Source organism: Oryx dammah, unplaced genomic scaffold, assembly GCF_014754425.2.
Source record: "Oryx dammah isolate SB20612 unplaced genomic scaffold, SCBI_Odam_1.1 HiC_scaffold_2, whole genome shotgun sequence".
Taxonomy (NCBI): domain Eukaryota; kingdom Metazoa; phylum Chordata; class Mammalia; order Artiodactyla; family Bovidae; genus Oryx; species Oryx dammah.
The window spans coordinates 85,497,724-85,523,791 of NW_024070186.1; the positions used below are offsets into that span (position 1 = coordinate 85,497,724).

General features: G+C 44.8%; 1 protein-coding gene across 1 annotated transcript; it reads right to left on the reverse strand.

The window, feature by feature from the left end:
* On the reverse strand, positions 1-25,755 carry NRROS (negative regulator of reactive oxygen species). The gene is made up of 3 exons (XM_040249690.1): positions 25,595-25,755; positions 6,517-6,637; positions 1-2,113 (listed from the first exon to the last, which is right to left on the reverse strand). The coding sequence occupies exons 2-3, from the start codon at positions 6,622-6,624 to the stop codon at positions 143-145; spliced, it is 2,079 nt and encodes a 692-aa protein (XP_040105624.1). The 5' UTR covers positions 6,625-6,637; positions 25,595-25,755; the 3' UTR covers positions 1-142.
* Positions 25,756-26,068: the final 313 nt, after the last annotated feature.

A 26,068-nucleotide genomic window follows, 5' to 3' on the forward strand; every position in this document is an offset into this window, starting at 1 on the left:
GGATGGAAACATTTTAAACTTTAATTTAAACCTCAGTTCATCAGATTTGTCTTCTCCATCAGATCTTGAAACTCAGCAGAGAAGGTGTCCTTACATGCACAGACCAAAGTTCTAACACGGGCATGTTAGAACATAGTCGGGGTCAGTATATGGAGGACCAGTGGCAGCGGCTCTTGATGACCTGAAGCAGAGGCTTCCTGAACGTGAGGAAGGTGATGGTGCAGGCCACCAGCAGGGTGAGGCAGCTGGGAAGGATCAGCACGAGGTACAGCAGGCCCATGTCTACCCGCTCCCACTTACAAACCTGAGGAACGCCCGCAGGCAGCTCCGTCAGGCGAATGACCTTGGAGGAGAGGTTGCAAGTGACCATGCCCAAGTCGGCGACAATGTGCAGGCGCCGCAGGGCCCCCCAGTCCTCCACCCCACAGCAGTCATATGGGTTCTGACTGAGGTAGACGGTCCGCAGGCTTCCCGCGAGCTGCTCAGACACCGCCCTCTGAGGAAGGGCCGTGAGCAAGTTTCTGCGGAGATCCAGGGTCTGCAGGGCCAGGCTGCCCCCGAACCTTGGGAAACTGGTCAAGGCATTTCCTGACAGGTCCAAGCTCCTCAGATTCTCAAACGCAGAGAAGTCCAACTCTGTGAAGCTGGAAGTGAGGCCCACGTTCCTGAGAGACAGGACCTGTAATGTGGGGGCAACATCCCAGAGAGGGGCAATGCTTCCATTCAGAACCCCCCAGTTTCCAGACAGGTCTAAGTGGGTGAGAGCGGTGCCCTGAAACGAGCAGTCTTGTAGTGCCTCCAGCCCACAGTCCTCCAGGGACAGGCTCTGCAAAGATGCCACATTTCTGAAATCCACACAGCCAGGGGTGCCCCCGGGGTCCAAGCCTGTGGGCAGGGGACAAAGTGAGATCCGATTATGGCTCATGTCAACTGTAACGAGGTTCCTGGAATTGGCAAAAAGGCCACTGGGGACACCCAGGAGCTGGTTGGAGCTCAGGTTGAAGGACCGGAGGTTCCTCAGGCAGCCAGGGAGCCCCGGAGCCAAGTGCAGCTCGGACAGCTGGTTCTGACTCAGGTCCAACTCCACGAGTGCCCCTGGCGGCTCATGCTCCCGGATGTGGAGCGTCACCAGGCAGTTCTGCTTGAGGTTCAAGTGGGAGAGGGAAGGCATTTTCTTAAGGAAGCCATCTGGCAGATACTGGAACTGGTTCTGGCTCATATCCAGGAAGCGGAGACCGGAGAGGTCACTGGACGCAAACTCCTCCCAGAGGTTGACGGTGGTGATGTTGGTCACGTTGCCATCCACCAGGAGGAACTGGGCCACCATCTCCTGCGGTGAGGAGGTGTTGTACAGGTCCCTGTAGAAGCCCATGTTGTTGTCCCGCAGCAGTAGCGTGTGCAACTTGCTGCACTGGGGCAGGAGGGGGAAGAACAGCAGCTGATTGTGAGAGAGGTCCAGGGTCTCCAGCTCAAAGGCGGCCTCTCCCCCAGACGCGAGGAACCACTCCAGGACGTTGTAGCTGACATTGAGAGAGCGCAGCTGGGTGAGGCCGAAATCCACAAGGCACGGGAGGTTGTTATAGGCCAGGTTGAGGTGTCTCAGCTCTGTCAGGCCATCGAAAGCACCACCCTCAATCTCAAAAATGTAGTTCCTCTGCAAGTCCAGCTCCCTGAGGTGGCCCAGGCCCTCAAAGACGGACTCATCCAGCCTCATGATGATGTTCCTCGCCAGGGACACGGACTCCAGTGAAGACAGGTTCTGGAGCATGAGAGCCGCCATGTCTTCCGTCAGGGAGTTCCCTGACAAGTCCAGCATGCGCAGACCGCGCAGGCCGTGGAGGGCGGCCGCCGTCTCCTTGTAGCTCTCGGAGAGGGCGTTGTCAGGCAGCGCCAGGGTGTGCAGGTGGGCCTGCTCCTGAAAGGCGATGTGGCCGATGAGCTCCAGGTAGCAGTCGTGCAGACTGAGGCTCTCCAAGAAAGGGTAACGCTGCAGCGAGTTGTTCCCCAGGGTTCTGAGAGGGTTGGCATCCAGGAGGAGCGTCCGGGAGGAGGGCGGGAGATCGCTGGGCACTGAAGCGAGGTTCCGCCCTCGACAGTCAGCCACTCCATCCAGCTAGGTCCAGAAACACACTGGTCAGGGGGGCAGGGGGCCTCTGAAGTGGGGGCGTATGTACAGAAATAGAGTTCACTCATCTGGCTCACTTAATGCTCCAGGCCTCACTCAGAACACACAGCGTTCGAGAAGATGGGAGCTCCTGTCCTCAAGTGCTGAGTGCTGACATTTGCTCTTACAGTTTGGTTTTAACTACAGAAAGGGACCGAGGATCAGGTCTCTACCTGAGTTTGAATCCCTCCTCTGCCCTTTGTTCCCTATGTGACCTTGAGCAAGTAATTTAGCCTAAATCTGGTATGTCTTTGGGAAAATGGAAATGAAGTTATTTAGCTCCCTTGGTAAAGAATCTAACTGCAATGCAGGAGACCAGGGTTTGATCCCTGGGTCAGGAAGATCCCCTGGAGATGGAGATAGCAACCCACTCCAGTATTCTTGTCTGGAAAATCCCATGGGCAGAGGAGCCTAGTGGGCTACAGTCCATGGGGTCGCAAGAATAGGACATGACTCAGTGACTAAACCACAGTACCTACTTCAGAGGACTGTAGTGAGATTAGGCAAAGGTTACACAGAGCCTGGCACTCAGTGGAGCTATTAACGCAAACAGTGCCTATTGCATTGTTAATGCTATGATCTTAAGATCTGTGTGTTTAACAGGGATGCTGCTCAAGAACTAGCAGTGCTCTGGCACCCTGATTTCACCCAAAGAAATTTTGCCCAGGAGGCTCCTCTACACTCCTAGCTGATAAATATTACAGCTCAAGAGGACTTGAGAGCTCATCACCCTGAATCCTACAGAGAAGTAAAGGGGTTTCTGGAGAGGACAAGTGAAGAGCCAATGGCAGCGCTGAGACTGGAGCCCGGTGCTCTCACTGCCAGATTCAGTGCTTTTCCTGAGTGCAGTGGCATTCCTTTCCATAGACTGGTCAGTAGGACAAGGTTTGCGATTGTCTGCAATTGTGGACCCAGTCCCGGGGGGAAGAATCTGAGAGAGAGGGAAAAGCACCACTTTGAAGAGATGACAGACTCAAGTCTGAATCTTGGCTGTGCTACTTACTAGCTTTGGACTCTGGGCAAGGAATTAACCTCTTGGAGCCCAAGTTCTTTATCTGATTATTAAACCTTCTCATAATTAAAAATGGATACACTATAGAAATGTACAAAATTATTCAATAACCTCAGTCTCTCCTTCAAAGAAATGCCATTATCCTTCTGTTACATCTCCTCTGGACTCGTTCCAAAGATATTATCTAACTTAAAAAAATTTTTTTTTTTGCAACATGGATGGACCTAGATATTATCATAAGTGAAGTAAGTCAGAAAGAGAAAGACAAATATCACATGATATTGCTTATATGTGGAATCTTTAAAAAAGAAAAGGATACAAAAGAATTTATATACAAAACAGAAATAGACCCGCAGACATAGAAAACAAACTTACGGTTATCAAGGAAAGGTGTAGGGACAGATAAATTTAAAGTTTTGGATTAACATAAACACACTGCTGTATGCAAAATAAATAACCAACAAGGACTTACTATACTCAATATTTTATAATAATCTACAAGAGAAAAGAATCTGAAAAAGAATATATATATATGAATCATTTTGCTGTGCACCTAAAACTAACACAACATTGTAAATCAGCTATACTTCAATTTAAAAAATAAAATAAAAAATAAATTTAAAAAAATTTCAATGAGACTGCATTCTACAAACTATTAAGTAATTAACTTCCCCTGTCCCCATTAATAAAATGTGATAGACATATTGCCTTGGCAATAAAAATAAATTTGATCACATTCTTTTTGGCAACTGTATGTTACTTCATTGCTTGAAGAGCACAGTAGTTGAGAGCCAGATCTCTAGGATCAGCCCACTGATTCTGCTTTTTATCAAACTTGTGACCTTAGCCTGGTTAACCAGTCAAGACCTGCATTACATCACCTGTAAAACGGAAATTATACTTGTAATTTTCTTGTAGGTTTGTTTTGAGGATTCAGTGTGATTGTCAATGTAAATCACTTAACACAGAACCTGCCACATAAATGCTTAATAAATGTTAGCTAGACCGATTATTAGCACTCTCTAATTAATTAACTTCTGGTTGTTGAGCATTTATTTGTAATTTCCAAATGAACATTAGGATGAATTTGTCTAGTTCCCTCTATATCTCACACCCCAAAAAGTTTCCGGAGTTTTGATTGGGACTGCATTATAATTACAGAGTAATCTGGGAGGAAACTGACATTTTTACAAAATTGAATCTCCCCATGCAAAAACAAGATGTATTTCTTTATTTGAGTAAGTGTTGGTTTTTCCCCCTGTGGGGACTAAAGAATACTGTGATTAGGGGCTTTCCTCAAGCTCTGAGACCCTGTTTTACCAGAGTTGCTGCAGTTGTGGGGGACCCGTCTCTGCAATTCCTACAGCCCCACTAACGTGTTGCAAAAAGACCATGTGGCCATCAGAGCCCAAGAAAGCTATGTCAACTTCGCGATAATGTCACATAGCTAATGCAAAGAGGGGCTTTGGAGGGTGCCTGCACTTTCAAACCCTCAACCTTCAATTCAAAAAAGCATAGGAAATCCACTCTTTGATCTCACTGGTAACCGAGTCCCTACCAGGCTGCAGGGGGTCAGGGAGGGAGTCTCCTGCTTTATTCCCTCCTCCTATGCCTGGTAACTCCTGAATTCGCTATTGTGATGTTGACCTTTCATTGCTTCTGTAAGAGAATAATGGAAGTCTGTATAGCAGAGACTAACAACAACAATAACAGCAGATAAAACACATAGCACTTAGCCCATACGAGGCACAGTTCTGAGTGCTTTATATACAGTAACTCATTTAGTCATCACTGAAGTCCAGTGTTATGGTATTACTGGTTGGTACTATTATTACCTACATGTCTTACAGATGAGGAAACTGAAGCACAGATTGGCTCAATGTCACCAGCTAGTAAGTGGTGGGGCTGGGGTTTAAACCTGTTCTGACTCATAACCCCTACCCTCTGTGTGCGTGCGTACTAAGTCGCTTCAGTCGTGTCTGACTCTTTGCAATCCTATGGACTGTAGCCTGCCAGGTTTCTGTGTCTATGGGCTTCTCCAGGCAAGAATACTGGAGTGGGTTGCCACGTCCTCCTCCAGGGGATCCTCCAGACCCAGGGATCGAACCCTCATCTCTTACATCTCCTGCATTGGCAGGTGAGTTCTTTTAGCACGAGAGCCACTGGGAAACCCAGGTTTAAACCTGGTCTGGCTCATAAGCCCTACCCTCTACTGAAGTCTCTTTCAGCGTAGTGGTTAGAGGTTACTAAAAGTGGTTAAGAATCATGACCAGCTGGGTTTTTAAGATTCATCAGCTTGAAGAACACATTTTTGAATGTATTAACTCTGACAACTTCCCAGGTGGCGCTAGCGGTAAAAGAACTTGCCTGCTAAGGCAGGAGACGTAAGAGATGCAGGTTCCATCCCTGGGTTGGGAAGATCCCCCGGAGGAGGCCACAGCAACCCACTCCAGTGTTCTAGCCTAGAGAATCCCACGGACAGAGGAGCCTGGAGGACCACGGTCCATAGTGTTGCAAAGAGTTGGACACAACTAAAGCAATTTAGCATGCAGGCACACATTAATCCTGGAATCCAATTTGTCTTCCCAGTGCCTAGTACATAACGTGTGTGTGTGTGTGTGTGTGTGTGTGTGTGTGTATTAGTTGCATAGTCGTGTCTGACTCTTTGCAACCCCATAGACTGCAGCCCACCAGCCCCCTGGCTCAAGAAACACTCATTAACTGTATGTTTCTCAAGCAGACTTTTGACACCACTGAGTTATAGGCAAAGGAGAAACTTTCTAGAGTGTGCTCAGTTGTTAGGATTCAAGTCTGCTTCCATATATAGGCTGAAAGCCCAGGAAAGGGTGAACCACAGAAGCTCAGGTATCTCTCCCCGGATTGTCTTAAGCCTGAGCATGGTGGGGATGTTGCTGTGTAGGGCAGCATGGGCAGCATGCTCTTCAGTACAGCTGGTTAAGAATTCACTACTGGCTCACACAAAGGCTCTGAGGTAGGGCTTCTCCAAATTTAATATGCCCCACCCAGAGACTCTGACACCATTAGTGAAACTCTATCATCCAGATTGCTAACAAGGTGTTTTTAAAGTTTCAGGTGGCTGCCTCTGAGATCACCTGTCCTCAGTAGGTATGAGAAAAGTGGGGCAGGGCCTTTCCCAGGCATCATATTTACCTTTTATTAAAGAGAAACTTGCACATGGCATCATGGTAAGAAGGTACAGAGTGATTCAGGCTCATTCATCCCCTCCCCTCCTTGACTGACAATCCATCAGCTTTCGAACTAGACCCAACCTCGCCAGGACAGGGGCAACAGACAACTCAGAGTACCCAGGAAAACTCACCAACTCACAGCCCCCTTGTGAAGCTGCTGTGACCATTCCACTTTGGTGCCTCCATTCCACTGTCAAGAAGTGAATACCCAGGCAGAGCCAGAGGGGCAGTAACTCCATCTCAAGTGCAGCACTGTGGACAGAGGGCAGGGAAGGAGCTGGTAAGAGAAGGACATCCCAGAGGGCTGCTGCGCCCTCCTTGTAGAAGAAGCCAGTTTCCACTGTGTCCGCTTTCGGAGCCCCACAGCTATGGGGAGGTGGAAACCCACAGATTATTCAAATACCTCAAGTTAGCCAGCACATTTAACCTTTCACTGCAACTCTCAACAAGAACTCATTTTCATTTTGCCTCTACCATTTGGTGGGCAGGTGGCCGAACCTGAAACTCCCAAGAGTCCAGAAAAAGAAGAGAGAAGCAAATGTTTTGAGGAACCAGGTCTCAGGTCACCTAGAGTTTGCCATATCTTGTAGTTCTGTTGAAATGTTCCTCTCAAAGCTCAAATCTGCCTGATGCATCACCTGAACTCAATAAATATTTGCTGAATAAATGAATGAAAGAATAGTGAACTGGGATTGAAATATTAACTGTAGCCTCTGGTCTCATAGGGTTACTAATTGTTGTGTTGACATGAGGCTTTTAGAAAGAGTAGATTTCACTGATTAACTCATTTGAATACAGACCTTTGAAAACAGGGTTTTGGTATTTTGCCTGCATAAGGGAAATGCCTGAGGGAAAAATGAAAAAAGCAATCTTCAAATATAACAAGGACTATGATGAAGTGTGGTTACTGGCTCTCTTACCCAGCCAGTGAGCACACAACAGAAGTCATGAAGAGTTATAAAATTATACACATACCAATAGAATTTAGATATGCAGATAACACCACCCTTATGGCAGAAGTGAAGAACTAAAGAGCCTCTTGATGGAAGTGAAAGAGGAGAGTGAAGAAGTTGGCTTAAAGCTCAACATTCAGAAAACTAAGATCATGGCATCTGGTCCCATCCCTTCATGGCAAATAGATGGGGAAACAGTGAAAACAGTGGCTGACTTTATTTTGGGGGGCTCCAAAATCACTGCAGATGGTGATTGCAGCCATGAAATTAAAAGACACTTACTCCTTGGAAGGAAAGTTATGACCAATCTAGACAGCATATTCAAAAGCAGAGACATTACTTTGCCAACAAAGGTCCGTCTAGCCAAGGCTATGGTTTTTCCAGTGGTCATGTATGGATGTGAGAGTTGGACTATAAAGAAAGTTGAGCACAGAAGAATCGATGCTTTTGAACTGTGGTGTTGGAGAAGACTCTTGAGAGTCCCTTGGACTGCAAAGAGATCCAAGCAGTCCATCCTAAAGGAAATCAGTCCTGGGTGTTCATTGGAAGGACTGATGATGAAGCTGAAACGCCAATATTTTGGCCACCTGATGTGAAGAGTTGACTCATTTGAAAAGACCCTGATGTTAGGAAAGATTGAAGGCAGGAGGAAAAGGGAACGACAGAGGATGAGATGGTTGGATGGCATCACCGACTCAATGGGCATGAGTTTGGGTAAACTCCAGGAGTTGGTGATGGACAGGGAGGCCTGGCGTGCTTCGGTTCATGGGGTCACAAAGAGTCGGACACGACTGAGCGACTGAACTGAACTGAACTGAATAGACTTTAGAAACAAAGAGAAACCTTAATGGAAATGTAATATACCCTCCACCGTTGCATTTTTACAGGGCCAAAGATGAAAAGGCCAAAGACAGTAATAGGTTATTCAAGATCAAGTTAGGTGCCAGGCTGGAAGTAGCCCACAGACTCCCCTCCCTGAGTTCCAGGATGAGTAACCAGGGTAATTTCTTACCCAGGAGGTGCTGTTGAGTTGACTGTCCTCTTGTTGGGAGAGTTTCCAGCCGGGTGGCATCACCTCCCAGCTCTGCATTCCTCAGAATCAGAGGTAATTCCCTGGCCCCCAGCATTTCACCTGCCCCATCCTTTCCTTGACATCTACCCGGGAAGGCCCACAGGATCTGTTCTTGAGTCTTCTGGATCAGCAGTTCCAGTGCTACCATGAATCTCCTCCCCTATTCCATGGGACCCACAGACCTTTCTGCCTGACACATCTAGCCATCTTGGGGCCCCTTCCTCTTTCCCTTTCTTCGAATAAGTTTACACATCTCTACGGCTAATTTTAACGTTTTGGTCAGATTTGAATACTCATCAGTGAAAACAGACAGACAGAAAAGCTAAGTGAAACCAGGTAAGTCAGCTTTAACCTTCGCTTCAGGTCAGGCCGGCTCCCCTTACCACAGAGGGAACCTCCAATTCAGAATTCATCAATATTTGCCAGACACTGGGAATCCCCTTCCCAGGCTCACCTTCTGCTTCTGCACTTGTGCAGGAATTATTACCTCATGGCATATGCAGGGCACAGATGGCAAAAACAGAGCCATATGGCCTGCTCTCCTCAGTAAACTTCTAATACTCACACACACATGCACACAAGGTGGGATCACTGCCTACCTTGAGAGAAGGTTGCCAAATTTAGCAAATTACAAGACGCCATTTGAATATCAGACACACAACAAAACACTTTTTAAAAAATTTGCAACCTTTAATGTTTCTTTTCTTTCTTTCTTTCTTTTTTTGGCTGTGCTGCATGGCTTGTGGGATCTTAGTTCTTTGACCTAGGGATCAAACCCAGGCCTCAACAGTGAAAAGTGCTAAATCCTAACCACTGGACTGCCAGGGAATTCCCCAAACAACTTTTTAGTGTAAATATGTCCCATGCAATATTTGGGACATACTTATACTAAAAAAAAAAAATCACTGACACTCAAATTTCACTGTATCCTCTATTTTATTGAGGAGAGGGAGGTGGGAACCATGGACTTCCTTCCTTCATCTCTCATCCTCTTTGTCAGGCTTGGGATGGTACATGCTGTTGTGACCTTCTAGAACTGTCAACCCTGTATACTGATATCGAGTTCAGATGTGTTCAGGGCAAGAGTACAGGAGTATAACTCTGCAGACGGGAATGCCAAATAGGCCTGGTGTCAGTTATGCCCAGACTGTAACTTTAATTTCTGGATCAACAAGAAAACTTTTGCAAATTTAAAGCATATTTTCTCCTAAACTCAGCCAACCAGCCCAGAAATCCTCTTGCTGTACCCTCTGGGCACTCTATCTTTCATGAGGCAGCACAGGAAGATTATAGGATTTGGAACCAGACAGACCAGGGTTTGAATTCTGGTTCCAGTATTAACAAATTTGTCCCTGAGCCATTCATATGAAGTCTCCGAAACTCAGCTAATCCTTCTATAACACAGAGATAATAATAACTACTCAGAATTTTTATGAGAATCAAATAGTATATATGAAAGCACTTCAACTATGAAGGTACTTAATAACATAATTATTATTTATGAGTTCTTAACACCTATGGGCTGGTTGAGTAGCTATTACTCCTATGTGTAATCTCCAAGGTAATTTAACAGCTACAGAAAAAGGGGAAAGAATGAATAATTTGGTTGGAAGAATGAATAAATCATTATATCAACTAAAAGTGTAAAAGTTATGTGCGAAGGTTGGATTACAAATTCTGCATTAATAAATTCCAGAACAAATTTATTTGAACAGAAACAAAAAAGGCTAATCCCCGTAACAGATGAGAGCCATTTGTCCTTGAAGCCATGGTTTATCCTCCCCCACTCAGCTCTGGTTCGCTGGGGGCTGACTTCTGAGGGCTCTGGATGTCAGCTGGTCTCCCTACTGGGAGGTTAGTTAGAAGGTAGAAGGAAGAGAAAATCCATGGTATTTCTCTCCCACCCTCTCTGCCTGGGACTGAGACGTTCTTAAGCTTTTTCTGGTGACTTACAGGCTCTGGTAACTTCCTTCCTCTATCCTCCCCCTACCTAGGGAAGGTGGCAGCTTCCTGAGGTTGCTAATCTCTGGATTAACTGTCTGTTCTCTAGTTGGCGTCTCAGCCTCTTCCATCATGTGTACCCAATTTCCTGCATTAAATTTCCTCTGTTTTTAAATAATCTGTGTGTTTCTGTTTCCTGGTTGGAGCCTGGCTAATACAGTGATGTAAGTGAGGATGGGCTTGGAACAATACTTAAAAAAAGGTATGCAATGACTCTGAAAAGCAATAAAAGGCTTTCAAAATAATAATCATTTAGGTTGAAAAACACTCTTCCTAGAGCATGCAGCTGCAGAAGCCTTCCTCAGAGCCATGGCACAGTGAATTGTGTGTGTTCAATTGTGTCTGACTCCTTGTGATCCCATTAGCTGCAGTCAGACTCCTCTGTCTATGGGATTTCCCAGGCAAGAATACTGGAGCAGTTGCCATTTCCTACTGTTGGGATCGTCCCTACTCAGGGATCAAAACTGCATTCCAGATTCTTTACCACTGAACTACCTGGAAACCCCAAGGCACAGTGAAGGATACAAGATAAACAATTGGAATGCCAAATCTTCATTGGAAAATCCCATGAACCTTCTTCTGTGTGCACAGGACTGCCTCCCTCCACCCACACTTAAGTGAGGACCACTCAACAGCATCTCCAACTGGATGAGAGTGTCTATGCATAAGCATGCTTTAAAAAAAAAAAACCGTCCCACTTTTTTCCTATCTGCCTGATAACTTCTGAAAAATACATCCATTTTTAAATCAAATGTTACTCATCTTAGATACATTTTTGGTGGAGAAAAAAGAAGTGAACGAAGAACAATTATGATGGAGGGTACACATGATGTATGACGTTAATGATTTAAATGAGATAACCTGGAACCTCCCCTCATTATATTAAAGGGGCTTGGATCAAGGGTGCCTATTTCATGGGCTTGAACCACAGTGGGAGCCATAGAGTAATACAAAAGAACTACAAATCAACCCATGTTCCAAGTAGAGCCTGATAAGCACCGTGTTTCCTCCTGGTCTGGGTGACCATTCGGAAAGTATCCAGTATAAGACCTGAGATCCTGGCATGAGAAGCAGATGGCATTAACAGAATCTACTTGCATCTGTTTTTGTTAAACCAGATAATGAAGTTGAAAAGTTTTTTCCAAGTGTGGAAGTAGAAAATGCTAAATCCAGTTTTTTTTATATAGTGGTGGCTCAGTCAGTAAAGAATCTGCCTGCAGGGTGGGTTCAATCCCTGGGTTGGGAAGACCCCCTGGAGGAGGGCATGGCAACCCATTCCAGTATTCTTGCCTGGAGAATCCCTATGGACAGAGGAGCCTGGCGAGCTGCAGTCCATGGCATCACAGAGTTGGACATGACTGAGCAACTAGACACACATGGAAGATTGCCAGGAGAAATAACAATAACCTCAGATATGCAGATACACCACCTTTATGGCAGAAAGCAGAGAGGAACTAAAGAGCCACTTGATGAAGGTGAAAGAGAGTGAAAAAGCTGGCTTAAACTCAACATTCAAAAAACAAAGATCATGGCATCCGGTCCCATCACCTCACGGCAAATAGATGGTGAAACAATGGAAACGGTGACAGATTTTATTTTCTTGGGTTCCAAAATCACTGTAGATGGTGACTGTAGCCATGAAATTAAAAGACGCTTGCTCCTTAGAAGAAAAGCTATGACCAACCTAGACAGTATATTAAAAAGCAGAGACATTACTTTGTCAGCAAAGCTCCGTCTAGACAAAGCTATGGTTTTTCCAGTAGTCATGTATGGATGTGAGAGTTGGACCATAAAGAAAGCTGAGTGCCAGAGAATTGATGCTTTTGAGCTGTGGTGTTGGAGAAGACTCTTGAGAGTCCCTTGGACTGCAAGGAGATTAAACCAGTCCATCCTAAAAGAAATCAACCCTGAATAGTCATTGGAAGGACTGATGCTGAAGCTCCAATACTTTGGCCACCTGATACATTGGAAACAGCTGATTCATTGGAAATGACTCTGATGCTGGGAAAGACTGAAGGCAGGAGAAGGGGATGACAGAGGGTGAGATGGTTGGATGGCATCACTGACTCAATGGACACGAGTTTGACCAAGCTCCGGGAGATGGTGAAGGACAAGGAAGCCTGGTGTGCTGCAGTCCATGGGGTCACAAAGAGTCAGACATGACTGAGCATCTGAACAACCACAAATAAGTCCTATATTCATTTATTCAACTAATGATTTCTATAATCTCTCTATTATCTTTTATCCTGTCATAGTTATCATGGATATTACTTAAGTCAGAGACTGTGAATTTCTTATTGGTGGAAAGTTTTGAAGGAACAAGATGCCATTGACCTAGATGTGGGCAGGAGACAAGAGTCTATACTGTCTGTAACACGTCTGACTTGGAGATATTAAGGTTATAAACCCCACCTTGTGTGTGAGGCCCTCTTAGTGTTGCATTTATATTTTTTCTCTATCTTCTATCTATTCTGTTTATGTCATCACAAACGGTCCTTCCTCGTTCCTCTTTAAGAAGTCCTTGAAATATTAGGACCTCAAATGCTTAGTGGCATCCCTTATATAACCATTCACCTTGATACTATGTTTTCTAATCAAATATCATAAAAACCTGTGATTCAACCCCACATTCATCCCTTGTCTATAAAGAATATTCCTTTTTTTAGACAGAAAGACAATTGGCTTTCTGTCTGGTTTTTCTCTTTCCAGATCTGGTCATCATAAATACGTGGTGAAAATAAATTTATTTCATAAAACAACATGCACCAAGACTGTATTCTGAAACAGGAGGACACTAACAGTGAGGAGGAAGAATGTGTATCAGCTGCAAAAACTCCTGTTTTAGAAATTATGCTTGTTTTTCTGTTTCTACAAAACAATAGGGAGAAGCTTCTGCTTCACTGAGCCAAGTGAGGTGAAAGGAGACTGACTGGATGGCCCCATGGGCTGGGTGGAATGAGGGGAAGGGATGGGAACATTTACTCCTTTTGGAAGGAACATCCTGATCCTGCCAGGAGTGGCTGAGCTGTAAGCTGGGGCAGTGCTTCCTTATCCATCGTCATGACTACATCAGTACCGGGCTCAGGATTGCTTGGATGGAAAGACTGTCACATACAGGCCAAGGAGTAGCTCCTGTCCAGGAGACCTGGGTAACACTTTCTTTTAAAAAGGACAGGGAAGAAAAGAAAAGTGAAACCTTTTGATTGGTCTCTTTTTCTTGAAGTCCTGAAATTTCCATCTCTATCATCAAAAGAATCAAAATACAGAATGGCAGCAGTGTCCCTGTTTTTGTCAGGTCCTCTGACAAACACTGGAGAAGGAAATGGCAATCCACGCCAGTATTCATGCTGGAAATCCCATGGACAAAGGAACCTGGTGGGCTACAGCCCACAGGGTTGCAAAGAGTCAGACATAACTTAGCGACTAAACAGCTGACAAACACAAATGTACACTATTTTTTTCTTCAAACAGATGTAGGTTTTCCTGTATTAATAAAATACAAGGTCTTTTAAGGGTTATTGATTCCAACTAGCTTTCTGTTGCTAAATAATGTCTTAATCAGCAGATAGTAAAACACAGCCATCAGGTAAGGGCTGATCTATAGGTATTTTTGTGCATACAAAGGGCTCCTCATACTCAAAGTTTGGGAATACTGACGAATAACTCTGGGCTTCCCTGGCTCAAACAGCAAAGAATCTGCCTGCCGATGCAGAAGATGCAGGTTCAGTCCCTGGGCTGGAAAGATCCCCTGGAGAAGGGAATGGCTACCCACTCCAATATTCTCGCCTGGAGAATCCCATGGACAGAGGAGCCTGGTGGGCTACAGTCCATGGGGTCACAAAGAATCAGACAGGACTGGGAACTAACACACACACACACGGAGTAATTCTGACCGAGCTTTGGGTTTGCTTTGTTGGTGTTTTCTGCTTCATTTTCACAAAGGATGCTGGATTTCTAGTACTCAGAGGCACCCTGAACATCACCTCCTCACTCCCTCACCTTCCCACCCTCTCCAGCTGCTGCTACTACTATTAGCAGCTGCCACCAGAGCTGGGACTGCAACCTCTTTGCTAAGGGCACGATTAGCAAGTGCTAAGAGTGTTATCCATACATTAGCACGTAATTGAGAATTTTCTCTGCAAAATAATCAGATAAGCTAAAAAAGGCTTTAAAGAAAGAGGTTTGTAGGTGAAAGTGGAGAACTCTCAGAGGTACTTGGTGTTAGAAGCAAATATTTATAGACTGGTTGGGGGTGGGGGCGAGGAGCTCTAGTCTCTGAGTCTCAGCAAAAAAAAAAAAAAAATCTCAACTGTCTTCAGATGGTCATATTTAGCATCTCCCCTGATGAAACCACCTGCATCCTGAGTCTCCAGGTGTCCTGCCTTCGGAAACAAAGTCCCACCTCGGTAGTACCCTTGCCAAAAATTGTTTGCCCTGAGCCCAGTCAAAATGAAACAATTAGAAAGATACAGACTGTAAGATGTTTCACAAGACAACTGGCTTAGACTCTTTAAAAAAAGTCAATTTTAAAAAACAAAGAAAGACAGGGGAGGGAAGAGGTCTGATTACAAGTGACTAAGAAACATAATACAGTCAAATCTAATGCATGTAACTTGAGTGGATTTTTTAAAAATCTCTAAAAGAAAAATTTGAGACAATTGGGGAAATTTATGTGTGTACTAAATGATGTCTTTTTAGATAGTATTATGTACAGATGATATTACCAGATTATTGCTAACTTTCTCAGGTACAATAATGATGCTGTGGTTATGTACAAAAATGTCTTATTCTTAGAAAATGCGTGCTGTAATATTTGGGGGTGAAATTTCACGATGTCTACAATTTATACAATCTTCCTTCAAATGGCTCAACAGAGAGAATTAAAGCAAATTACTACCAACTAGCAAATTTAGCATTATACTTTCTTTTAACTTTCCTGTAAATTTCATATGTTTCAAACTTTTTTTTTAAAGAGGAAAATGAAATAAAGGTGGGAGTTCCTAAACGGAGTGCAATAATGGTAATCTTTTGTCCCCAAATTTCCAGGAATGTACATTTTTTCAAAAGTTCTTCTCAGGTACTCAGGAAACATTTGTCAAGCTTAAAATGCGTTACACATAAACCTTTAAAATATCCTGAAAATTCTAACATTTGACATTTGAATCAGGGCTTCCAGACAGCACCTCTCTCTCATACCTGAAAGGGGTAGAGGTTTTAGATCACGTGATCTGACTGTGGTTCAAGAGACATGGTTGATGTACTACTGTAACTTCCACTGTCCAGGTACATATCTCTGTCCACCACAACCACAGTCCCTCTGGAGGGGCAGTCCTCAGAAGGTGTGAGCTCACCACTATCTGTACCTCCACCAAGCTGACAGGAAGTACCTGACCCACAGAGGTCAATCCTTACATGCGGCCGGCAACCATGAGTGATCTCAGTGCAGAGACAAGGGAGAGAATTAGGTAATTGGCAGTGAAATTGGAGCCAAGAGGCACACAGAGAGAAGGTGGAATTGAATCTTGAGGGATTTGCCATGAGGAAGCAGTTAGAAGCTAGATGACAAGGCATAGAAAAAACAGAACAGGACAGAAAAGAATGAGACAGTCAACGGGGAGCAGAGATCAGAGAAGATACTAGGAAGAATGACAAGAGGATGAACTGCACAGGCTGGGAGAGAGGGTGGAGAGAATGGCTCAAGGCTGCCTCTCTGGTTCCTGGTGTTTCTTGGAAATTGCTGGGTTCATTTCCAAGCTCCATGGTGTTCCACAGTAGTACTTCACCACCATCACCACCTGCATAGGCTGGCCCACATATTGTATCATGGCAGTGAAAAGAACCTAACTAAAACAGGACTTGTGCTCTTTGGTAAGCTTAAACAAAAGAATGCAATATTTCAAAAAAGCACAGTCAAGTGACTGAAATCTGAATGCAAGAATGTATTTTTCAAAATGCATCCTACAGGCAAGAATCACAAGGGATGATAAAACTAAATGTGAAATTTTGTTGGGAAACAAGATATTAATATAGTCTTAAAGTATCTTCTTATTTCATTACTTGTTAATGCAAAAGTAACAGTTTTATAGTGGAAAAACTGGCAAATGCCTCCTTAGGCAAATGATCGAAATACTATATGGGCTTTACAGGGTACTTGGTAAAATGTGAACACAGACAACATTTGAAATAATAGAATTATATCAATGTTAATTTACTGGGCTTCCCCTGTGGCTCAGCAGTAAAGAATCCACCCGCCAGTGCAGGAGACGTGGGTTCGATCTCTGGGTCAGGAAGATCCCCTGGAGAAAGGAAATGGCAACCCACTCCAGTATTTTTGCCTAGGAAATCCCATGGACAGAGGAATATGGCCGTCTACCTGGGGTTGCACAAGAGTTGGACACAACTAAGCGACTACACAACAATGTCAATTTACCAAATTTTGATCACTGTCCTCTGGTTATGTAAGTCTATCCTTGTTCTTAGAAAATATATAATGAATTATTTAGAAGTAAAGAGCATGATGTCTGCAACATTACTAATGCTCCAGTTTCTCCTCATTCTCACCAACACTGGTCATTTTCTGTCATTTTTATTATAGACGTCCTAGCATGTGAAGTGTATCACTTTGTTGCCTTGATTTGCATTTCCCTGATGACGAATAATGTTGAGCATTAGTCATGTGTTTACTGACCATTTTTATGTCTTCTTTGGAGAAATATCCAAAATGTGGACCTTTACATCCAAAGATTTTTAAATTTTGATCTTGGAATTACATGTAAAAGAAAATGCAGAATAGTTATAAAAGCAAAGGCCCAGTTGTATGTTTGACCAAATTAATTCATTCCCATATTTTGCAAAGAATATTGACTCATTAAAAAAGAACATGCAAATTGAGGATTGGAGCAAAACAGCCTTTATCATTGAGACCTCATGATTTGTTTCTCTGGCTTCCTCTCTTAATAATGAATTTGTTAACAGAAAATAAACTTATGGTTACCATTAGGGGACAGATGGAAAAGGTTCAAAGCCTGGCTCTCATCTTGGGTACATCACTCAATTTCTTGGCCTCAATATTCTTCCAGTAAAATGGGAATGGCTGTGCTGCAAGGTTATTACTGTATTAAGACAACTTTTATAACAAAGTTGAAAAAATACTTTTTGTCATCCTTAAGTATCCTCATTCCCGGGAAGCTGTCCACCTGCCTGGGCTTAAACACAAGGGGGGTCAGCTCCCTGTTTTGTGAGCAGCTGGTTGCACTGTTGGGGCCCCTTTGCACTTGCTTCTGGGACCTGGATCCCACTCTGAGCCTGGACAAGTAAGTGAGGAGTTGCATCGTTTGAATTTGGTCACTGACCACACTTTTGAGGAGAACTGTAGCTTTCTGAAAGGGACTACCCACCAGTTGCAGGAGGTGAGACCAGAAAGACGAAATGATCCGGGAGTTGGTGATGGACAGGGAGGCCTGGCGTGCTGCGATTCATGGGGTCGAAAGAGTCGGACACGACTGAGCGACTGAACTGAACTGAACTGAACTGTCGGACAAGGTGCCACAGGGAACACAAAGCAGTGGTTTCCAAGCACTGGTTTAAAATTCGGATCTCTTTGTCCTACTCGGAGCCTAGCACCCCTGGTCAGCCAGCCTCCACAGAGGCTCCTGTGAGAAGAATCTTCGTCTGGGAAGGGCTCCCTCCACCTGGAGAGAGGCTGGAGGCCACAGAGGCTCTTCTTCCTCTGGGCTCTTCTTATGGCAATTCCAGGCAGCCAGGGTGTGGAGAGTGCTACTCTGCAGACTTCCATCTCCTTGGGGCTACAAATGAGTCAACCAGCTTCCCTGTGTGGTCAGGGTCAGCCTTTGGAACCAACAGAAGTCAGTGTGCTCCATCCCGTCCCATAGCCACAGGCTGCATCTGGCCACAGGTCTTAAAAAATGCAAATCTGCTCCTACTGGGGTGATAGTACCTTGCTGACACATGGCTGGTGGTATCACCTTTGTGTAGAGAGGCCCACACTCTCTCTCTGATAGGCATCTAACCAATAATGTATTTGTTTCAAACTTGTCACTTCCGTTCAGTATCATAGGTTTGTTCTCTCTGATCACCTCACTCTTGCAGTGGCTCTGGTTGACAATAATAGCTGCCTTGCTGACCTCACAGGGTTTTGTCAAGACTGAATGAGAGAATATGTGTGTGTGTGCGTGTGTGTGTGTGTGTGTGTGTGACAAGGCTTTGTCAATAAGGAGATGTGGACTTCACTAACAAAATAGTGTCAGGTTAAAGGGAAGGCAGAGTTCCTCTGTACAAACAGGGAGCTGGTGTTAAATAACACAGAGGGGCTGCGACACCTTCTCCCTTCCCTGTGAGCTGCAGGGTATGGGCCTTGGGACATTCAGGGGAGACATCACCCAGAGTCTGTGAGAGATTAGGCACGGAAAGGGTTACAGGTGATAACTGAGGCTTACTGCTCAGAGTGGAAATATATCACTCCCACTCAACTGCTGACCTTAGTTCCCTTGAGAAAGAGCACACTTCAGGAATGAAATGATATGGATTCCTGATAACTGACCAGCTCAGTGGGATAGTATTCAAGCTCCCAGAGCGCCTTCCAGGCTATTAGCTGTAATAACTAATGCTTGTGGAGTGCTCACCTTAGAATAGGTGCTCTACATAAAATAATCTTCAGAAAATCCTAGCAAGTAAATATTCTCTTCCTCACTTTAGACTTGGTAAATTGAGGCTCTCATAGGTTTGGGACAGCCACAGAATGTCAGAGCTGCAATTCAAACTTAGTCTGTGAGTCCAGCAAAACTCAGTGTCAATGTCACAAGCCCCAGCCATCCTGGAATATCCTTGACTAACTTACACACTTCCTCTGTGGGAAAGGCCCCTTTGCAGGCCTTCTCCAACTGCTGAACTCCTATTCATTCTTCAGGGACCAATATAGGTGTCACCTCCTCATTATATCCTAACAGTTCAGATGCATAATGATCTAATAATTCAAATAATATGATACTATATTATAGCTAGTTATAACTCCTATGGAAGTTTTAAATTACTTGGTTTTTATAGTTATGATAAGGAATGTGGGCAGTTATTAAATGTTAATAGTAATTTCTCCAAATTTTTATTATGAAAATTTTTAACATAGAGCAAAGTTGAAAAAACTTTAATAGCGATCACTGGTATACCCACCACCTATATTCTAATACTAACATTTTACTATACTTGCTTTTCCCCTGGAGGAGGAAATGACAACCCACTCCAGTATTTCTGCCTGGAAAATCCCATGGACAGAGGAGCCTGACAGAAGGCAGACACAACTGAGCAGCTGAGCACACATGCTTGTTTTTAATCATATATCCATCCATCTACCCATCCTTCTATCCATCCTGCAAGCCATCTTGTTTTTTGATATATTTCAATATAGATTGCAGTCATCAGCACACCGCTCCCTAAATACTTCAGAATGCATAACAAGCGATTTAACCTTTAAAAAACATTCCTACTTTTTCAATCTTCTGGGTCAATTTAATTACTTTAATCTCAATTTAATTGAGATTGCAAAGTCAGCTGTTTTATTTGGGAAAAAAGTTTCTGTCTTGTAAGAAGAAAAAAAGATTTGATAATCATAGCCTCAGTGTTCTCAGCCAGAATTAGGTGGAAAGCGGCTCATCCTAAACAGTGAATGACTGATATCCTCTTTAATGCACTGCTGTTTAATAGATATTTATATAAGTTTTCATTATATTATATAATGTAATGTTCATGGTGTAGTTTCAGGACAGTATAGGAGATAATTTTGCCCTTTTTAAAATCCCCCAAATTACACTAGCAAGGTGGGCCTCCTGCTCTAAGGCTATTTTTTTTTCTCTCTTAACATTTATTTGAATTCCCAGAGGAATGAAAGTAATGTGATTTTTTAGCCCTTTCATCAAAAAAATAATGATTTTAGGGAATTTTTGGATAAAGCAAAACAATTGGATTACGACTTGTTGCATGTATGTGTGCTCAATCACGTACAACTCTTTGTGACCCATAGACTATAGCCTGCCAGGCTCCTCTGTCCATGGAATTTTCCAGGCAAGAGTACTGGAGTGGGTAGTCATTTCCTACCGCAGGATAACTTAATGTTACTGGTTAATAATAATAGCACTTGAGGTTGCAAAGGCTTCTTACAGATATTTGTTCTCATTTAATACTTGAAACAGTTCTACACAGTAGGAATTATCATCTCTATTTTTATTGTGGTAAAATATACATACAATTCACCATTTTAACCTTTTTGAGTGTACATTCAGTAGAATTAAATGCATGTATACTGCTGTGCAATCTCACCATTATTCCTCTCCAGACATTTTTCATCATCCCAAAGTTAAACTCTGTCCCATCAAACAAAAGCTCCCCCTTCTTCCCTCTCCTCAGCCCATGGTTACCACTATTCTTTCTCTATACATTTGCCTATTCCAGGTACGTTATATAAGTGGAATCATATATTACTAATGTTTGTTCTTTTCTGCCTGAATTATTTCATTTAGGATAATAGTTTCAAGGTCCCTTCATGTTATAGCCTGCATCAGAAAGTCATTCCTTTTTGTGACTGAATAATACATAGATCACATTTTGTTCCCCCCATTAATCCATCAATGGACATTTGGGTTGTTTCTACATTTTGGCAATTGTGAATAATGGTGCTGTGAACATTAGTATACAAGTATCTATAGTAGAGTCATTGTTTATTATTCCCATTTTACAAATAAGAAATCTAAGGTTCAAAAGGGCTTCCCTGGTGGCTCAGCTGGTGAAGAATCCGCCTGCAATGCAGGAGACCTGGGTTTGATCCCTGGGTTGGGAAGATCCCCTGGAGAAGGGAACAGCTACCTAGTCCAGTATTCTGGCCTGGAGAATTCCATAGACTGTATAGTCCATGGGGTCGCAAAGAATCAGACACAACTGAGTGACTTTCACTCTCAAGATTCAAAAAGACCAAAGTGAATTGCTTAAGTCTCACAGCTTGTAGACAGTGAAGCCAAAACTAGAGGTGAGTACTTCCCTGGCAGCCCAGTGGTTAAGACTCTGAGCTCCCAATGTAGGGGACACAGGTTCGATCCCTGGTAGGGCAACTGAGATCCCACAAGCTGCTTGGCACAGCCAAAAAACAAAACCAAATCAGAGCTGAGTTCTGGCCCAGATAGGAGGTGCTGGATGTGCACCTGTTTGGGAAGAATATATATTGGGGGAGCGTTCAGCTGGGTTGTACAGGTAAGGATTTCTTGGTAAACAGATATCCCATGAGCCCCCACCCCAGCTTCCTGGCTGCCCTCTTGGAACTCCCAGCCCCCTTTCACCCATGATCCAGCAACCAAGGAGGTAAGTAACATCTGACCTGAGGTTGGGGAAGTGCCAGGATCCTGCCTCTAAGGACATGTCCACTCCAATTGGTTAGTACCTATACCTGTGGTGTTTGATATTCTGAATAGTACTCTTGAGTGTTCATGTAGTCAAGGTCTTCTCTGTGGGTGAGGTGCCTTGTCAGTGCCATGGTGTGTACCTATGACAAAGATGAGGGCCTCTGGAGGTTCTGCAAAAAGAGCTATAGAAAACCTAGAAGAAACTGAGGATTTAAAAGGAAATAAGACACTAATATTAGCAAAAATGTGGTCAGTTTAGGGACCCAAGGATGGAGAAGGAAATGGCACCCCACTCTAGTATTCTTGCCTGGAGAATCCCAGGGACAGAGGAGCTTGGTGGGCTGCTGTCTGTGGGATCACACAGAGTCAAACACAACTGAAGTGACTTAGCAGCAGCAGCAGGGACCCAAGGAAGGGCACAAGAACCTAGAAAAAAAGAAAGGTCATAAAGAAAGCCCCATGAGGAAGACTCAGGGTGTCAGGCTGAGCAGTGTTGGGGAGACCAGCAACATGTTGGAAGGTGAAGGAGGTGGCCCGGGGCCAGGAATGGAAAGACTCACTTTCCCTGACCCTACAGGTTGAGGGAGGGAGCTCAGCCTTGGCATTTGCTGGGACCACTGAGGGAAGAAACCGGAAAGGCAAAAGAGACCTGAGGGGTCGTGGCTGGGTCAAACAAAGAGTGAAATAGGGACAACCGAGAGGAGCCAGTGTCCAGCCTGGCTAAAAGAGAACAACATGAGGTTGTGGGAGAGTGTAACACGCACCCAAGGTGATCCCCTGCAGGGCACTGTGGGTGCTGGCCTGCCTCAGACACTTAGGTGCTGCTTGCGAGAGCCAGGGTGGGAAAACAGAGCCCCAAGGGCTACCTTGTGAAGAAAAATCCCCTCCCTGTTCTTTTCTTTCTTGGAAGGGACAACAGAAAGTTACTGGGGTACAGAGCACAGCATCTGACCATAGTGACCTTGTGGGTTAAGGCTGGAGATGGGGAGTCCCTGGGTCTTCAGAGGGTTTTGTGGCCATGTTTAGCCATCACTGGCACCAGTCCTGGTCTTCATGCCCACCTTGCTGGTGAGATGCACTCCAAGGTTCCACTTCCTTCTTTACGCCCTTTGCTCAGTCTAAAATCACTCACATATTAAAATGAGAAGACACGTGTGGTTTGGTCTCAGCTCCTGACTCCATTCACTCTGGAAACCAGTTGGTTTTGTCTACCCACATTCATTTCTCGTTCTGGTAACAGCTCCTCAATTCCTCTTTGAGGAAATCACCTCTTGTTTTCTTTTTTTTTTTTTCTTGCTTTTATTTTTAAAAATGTTTTATTTATGGTAAAATACACTCACATAAAATTTACCACCTGAACCATTTTTAAGTGCAGAAATTTTTAGTGTTAAGTACATTTACATTGTTGTGCAACCAACCCCCTTCCTTTCTTAAAAATCTGTGTTCTTTTGGGTCTGGCCTCAACTCAAGGCTCCAAAGTGAGGACTATGAACAAAGCTGGGTCCATCAGAGCTGCCTAATTCCTTAATCACAGTGACTGGTTTATAAAAGGTACAACACAGATGCCAAGCCCAAGAAAATCAATCCAAAGATTTGTGCTAGTACTGCTAGAAAAGAGGCTTTCTCTTCCTACTTCAGATGCCAAACTGATAGGAATTAAGTTTAAAGCTTCAGGCAGCCATCTTTGCCAACAACTTTAGGATCTGACTAATAATGAAGCCTACACAGAGGAAAGCAAAGCTGAGGAATGAAGATAGATGGATTCCTGGCAATGTTTGAGCACCCAGATCCAGCCATGCTCGAAGCTATTCTCCATATACTTTTTCATTATTGGAAACAATAAATCCTCTTTTTTTTTTTTTTTTTTGCTGAAACCAAGCTCAGTTGGGTTTTTGTCAATTGCAACTAAACAACCTCTAAACTCAAGCTGACATTTGCTCATGAGGCTTGATAAAATCAATGTCCTTTTCCCCTCTTCTCACCTCTCTGAGCTTTCAGAGATCATCACCTAACCTAGCCTAGAATCTCCCACATATTAAACATATGACATTTATTACATTTATTTGATGATGAGGTTGAGAAGAAGAAGAATGCGGGAGGGAGAATGAGTGTAACAAGGAAAAATATTTGTCACTAATATGCAGATACATCAGTGAGCATCCCTGAGCATATAAGCCTGTTTCAAGAAAGATAATGTTTTTTTAATCTTGGGTGAAAGCCCATCCTCCCCTAATGTATGTGGTTACAGTGTAGATCTGAGCATTATGTGAGGTACACCTAGTGTTCCATCCAAGAGTTTAGCTCACACTTGGTGATGTGGATGCACACTACAGCCAGAACACAGATTACAATCAATACTGGCATCACTTTTTTGAAAGACTCCCAAAGACTAGAGACAGACAGGTCAACATATTCCTAACACAGGCCCAAAGAATTACCAGGAGCATTCTGCTTTTGGATGATGAGTTTAAGGACTCTATGGGATCAGGTTCACATGGGTTTTCATGAAGTTCCCATGAGGGCACCCATTAGATAAGATCACCTTCTTTCTGAAAGAGGTTTTGGGTTTTGTTAAACCTAAACACAAGAGTTGAGGTCCCCCACCCCATGATTCTATAATCCCCTCTAGGAACTCTCAGACATACATGTACAAACCTATGTGGTATGTGAGGAAAATAAATAAGCCTCAGGGCTATATAACCCAGTAAACCTTCAACAACCACAGAAAGAGTTGGTACAGCCAGTAGGTGAAGGGGGCACAGGAGGCCCCAGTTCAAGGCCAGCTCTATGAACTGGATGATTCTCCCATCCAGATTGCTAATAGGTTGTACCCAGCATGGAAGAAACCTCCACTGGAGTCCCTTCACCCCCCACGAACCCCTCAGGAATTGCACCACCCTAAACCAGCCCTATCCAGGGGGTCCATCCCTGGGACCCTGCCTCAGCTGTCTGCAACCACCCTTGGTCACGTGGTCACCTCCCCTCAGGGGTGCCGTGAACTGGCAGCTGATTCTCAGGGCAGCCTGCAGCCCACTCGGTGGCTCCGAACTTCTGTCAGTTCCTAAGGGCTGCGGGATATATGCTGACCCTTCCAGAATCCAGGCCACCTGGAGACGGCCCGAGGGCTACAGAACAGCACTGGACACCAGGGTCAGAGAGGCCTGGAGTCAAGCCTCTGGGCTGTGGGAATCTCCCAGGGACACACACACTCGGTGGGGAAAGGGTTTTGCCTGTCTTCACAGCTCTATCCCCACCCAACACCTTGAACTCGAACTAGCCGGCACATGGAAGATATCCTTAAGTATGTCGTTGTTCATCAGTCTCCCGGTCTTCATCTATGAAATCGTGGTTCTCAGTCCACGTTGTGGGGCAGGAAAGGCAGGCTCAGTGTTCCCAGCGGAGGCTCATTACATCCAGTCACCCAGCCCCAGGAGGGAGCATTATCGTTTCCATTTGGCAGATGAAGACACTGAGGCTCAGGAATTCTCCCCATAGAGCCAGGAATCAAACCCGGGTCTGACTCCGAAGCCCTCGCTGTTTCCACCACACCATGCCACCCCTAAGTCTCCCAGAGAAGGTATTTCCACCTCCACCCAGAGCCGCAGCACCCAAACAGAACTGGTGGCGCTTGGATGCAGCAAGCCACAACTTCCCTGTCAGCCCCCCACTGCGGGCCACGGACGCTTGACCTCCTACCTCCCAACCTGGTCCGAGCCTCCCGCCTCCGGAGGGGCCGCGGCCGCCCGCCGGGTGGGGAGACCGCCCCGCAGGAAATACTCACGGCTCCCGCAGGCCCAGGCGGCTCCGCGGGGCGCATCCTCTCCCGGGACTCCGGCCTCCTCCTCGACAGCAGCCGAACGCGGGGCTGAGCTGCCTCCTCTCTCTGGGGCATCAGATTATTTTAGCACTTGCGGAAGGAACTGACGGAAACTGAAGTCACATGGAGAACAAGCCGCTCAGCAACTCAGCACGCGCAGAGAGCAGGCATCTTAGACGGAACTGCCGCCGCAGGGGAGGCGAGGGGAGGGTGGCGAGGGGGATAGGAGAACGCGAGGGCGGGCAGGAGGGCGGGAGGCAGTGGCCCTCGGACTACCTGCGGGATTAGTCGAGAAGGTAAGGTATTTGAATGGTCTCCCAATCGTGCTAACCGAGGCTCCTCGGGCTTTCTTACCTTCTAGATTTTGAGGGAGTGGGAGCTGGGGGCCCCTGCCTACAAGCTCTGCTGACCCAGAAACTCTTCTTCAAGGTTGGGTCA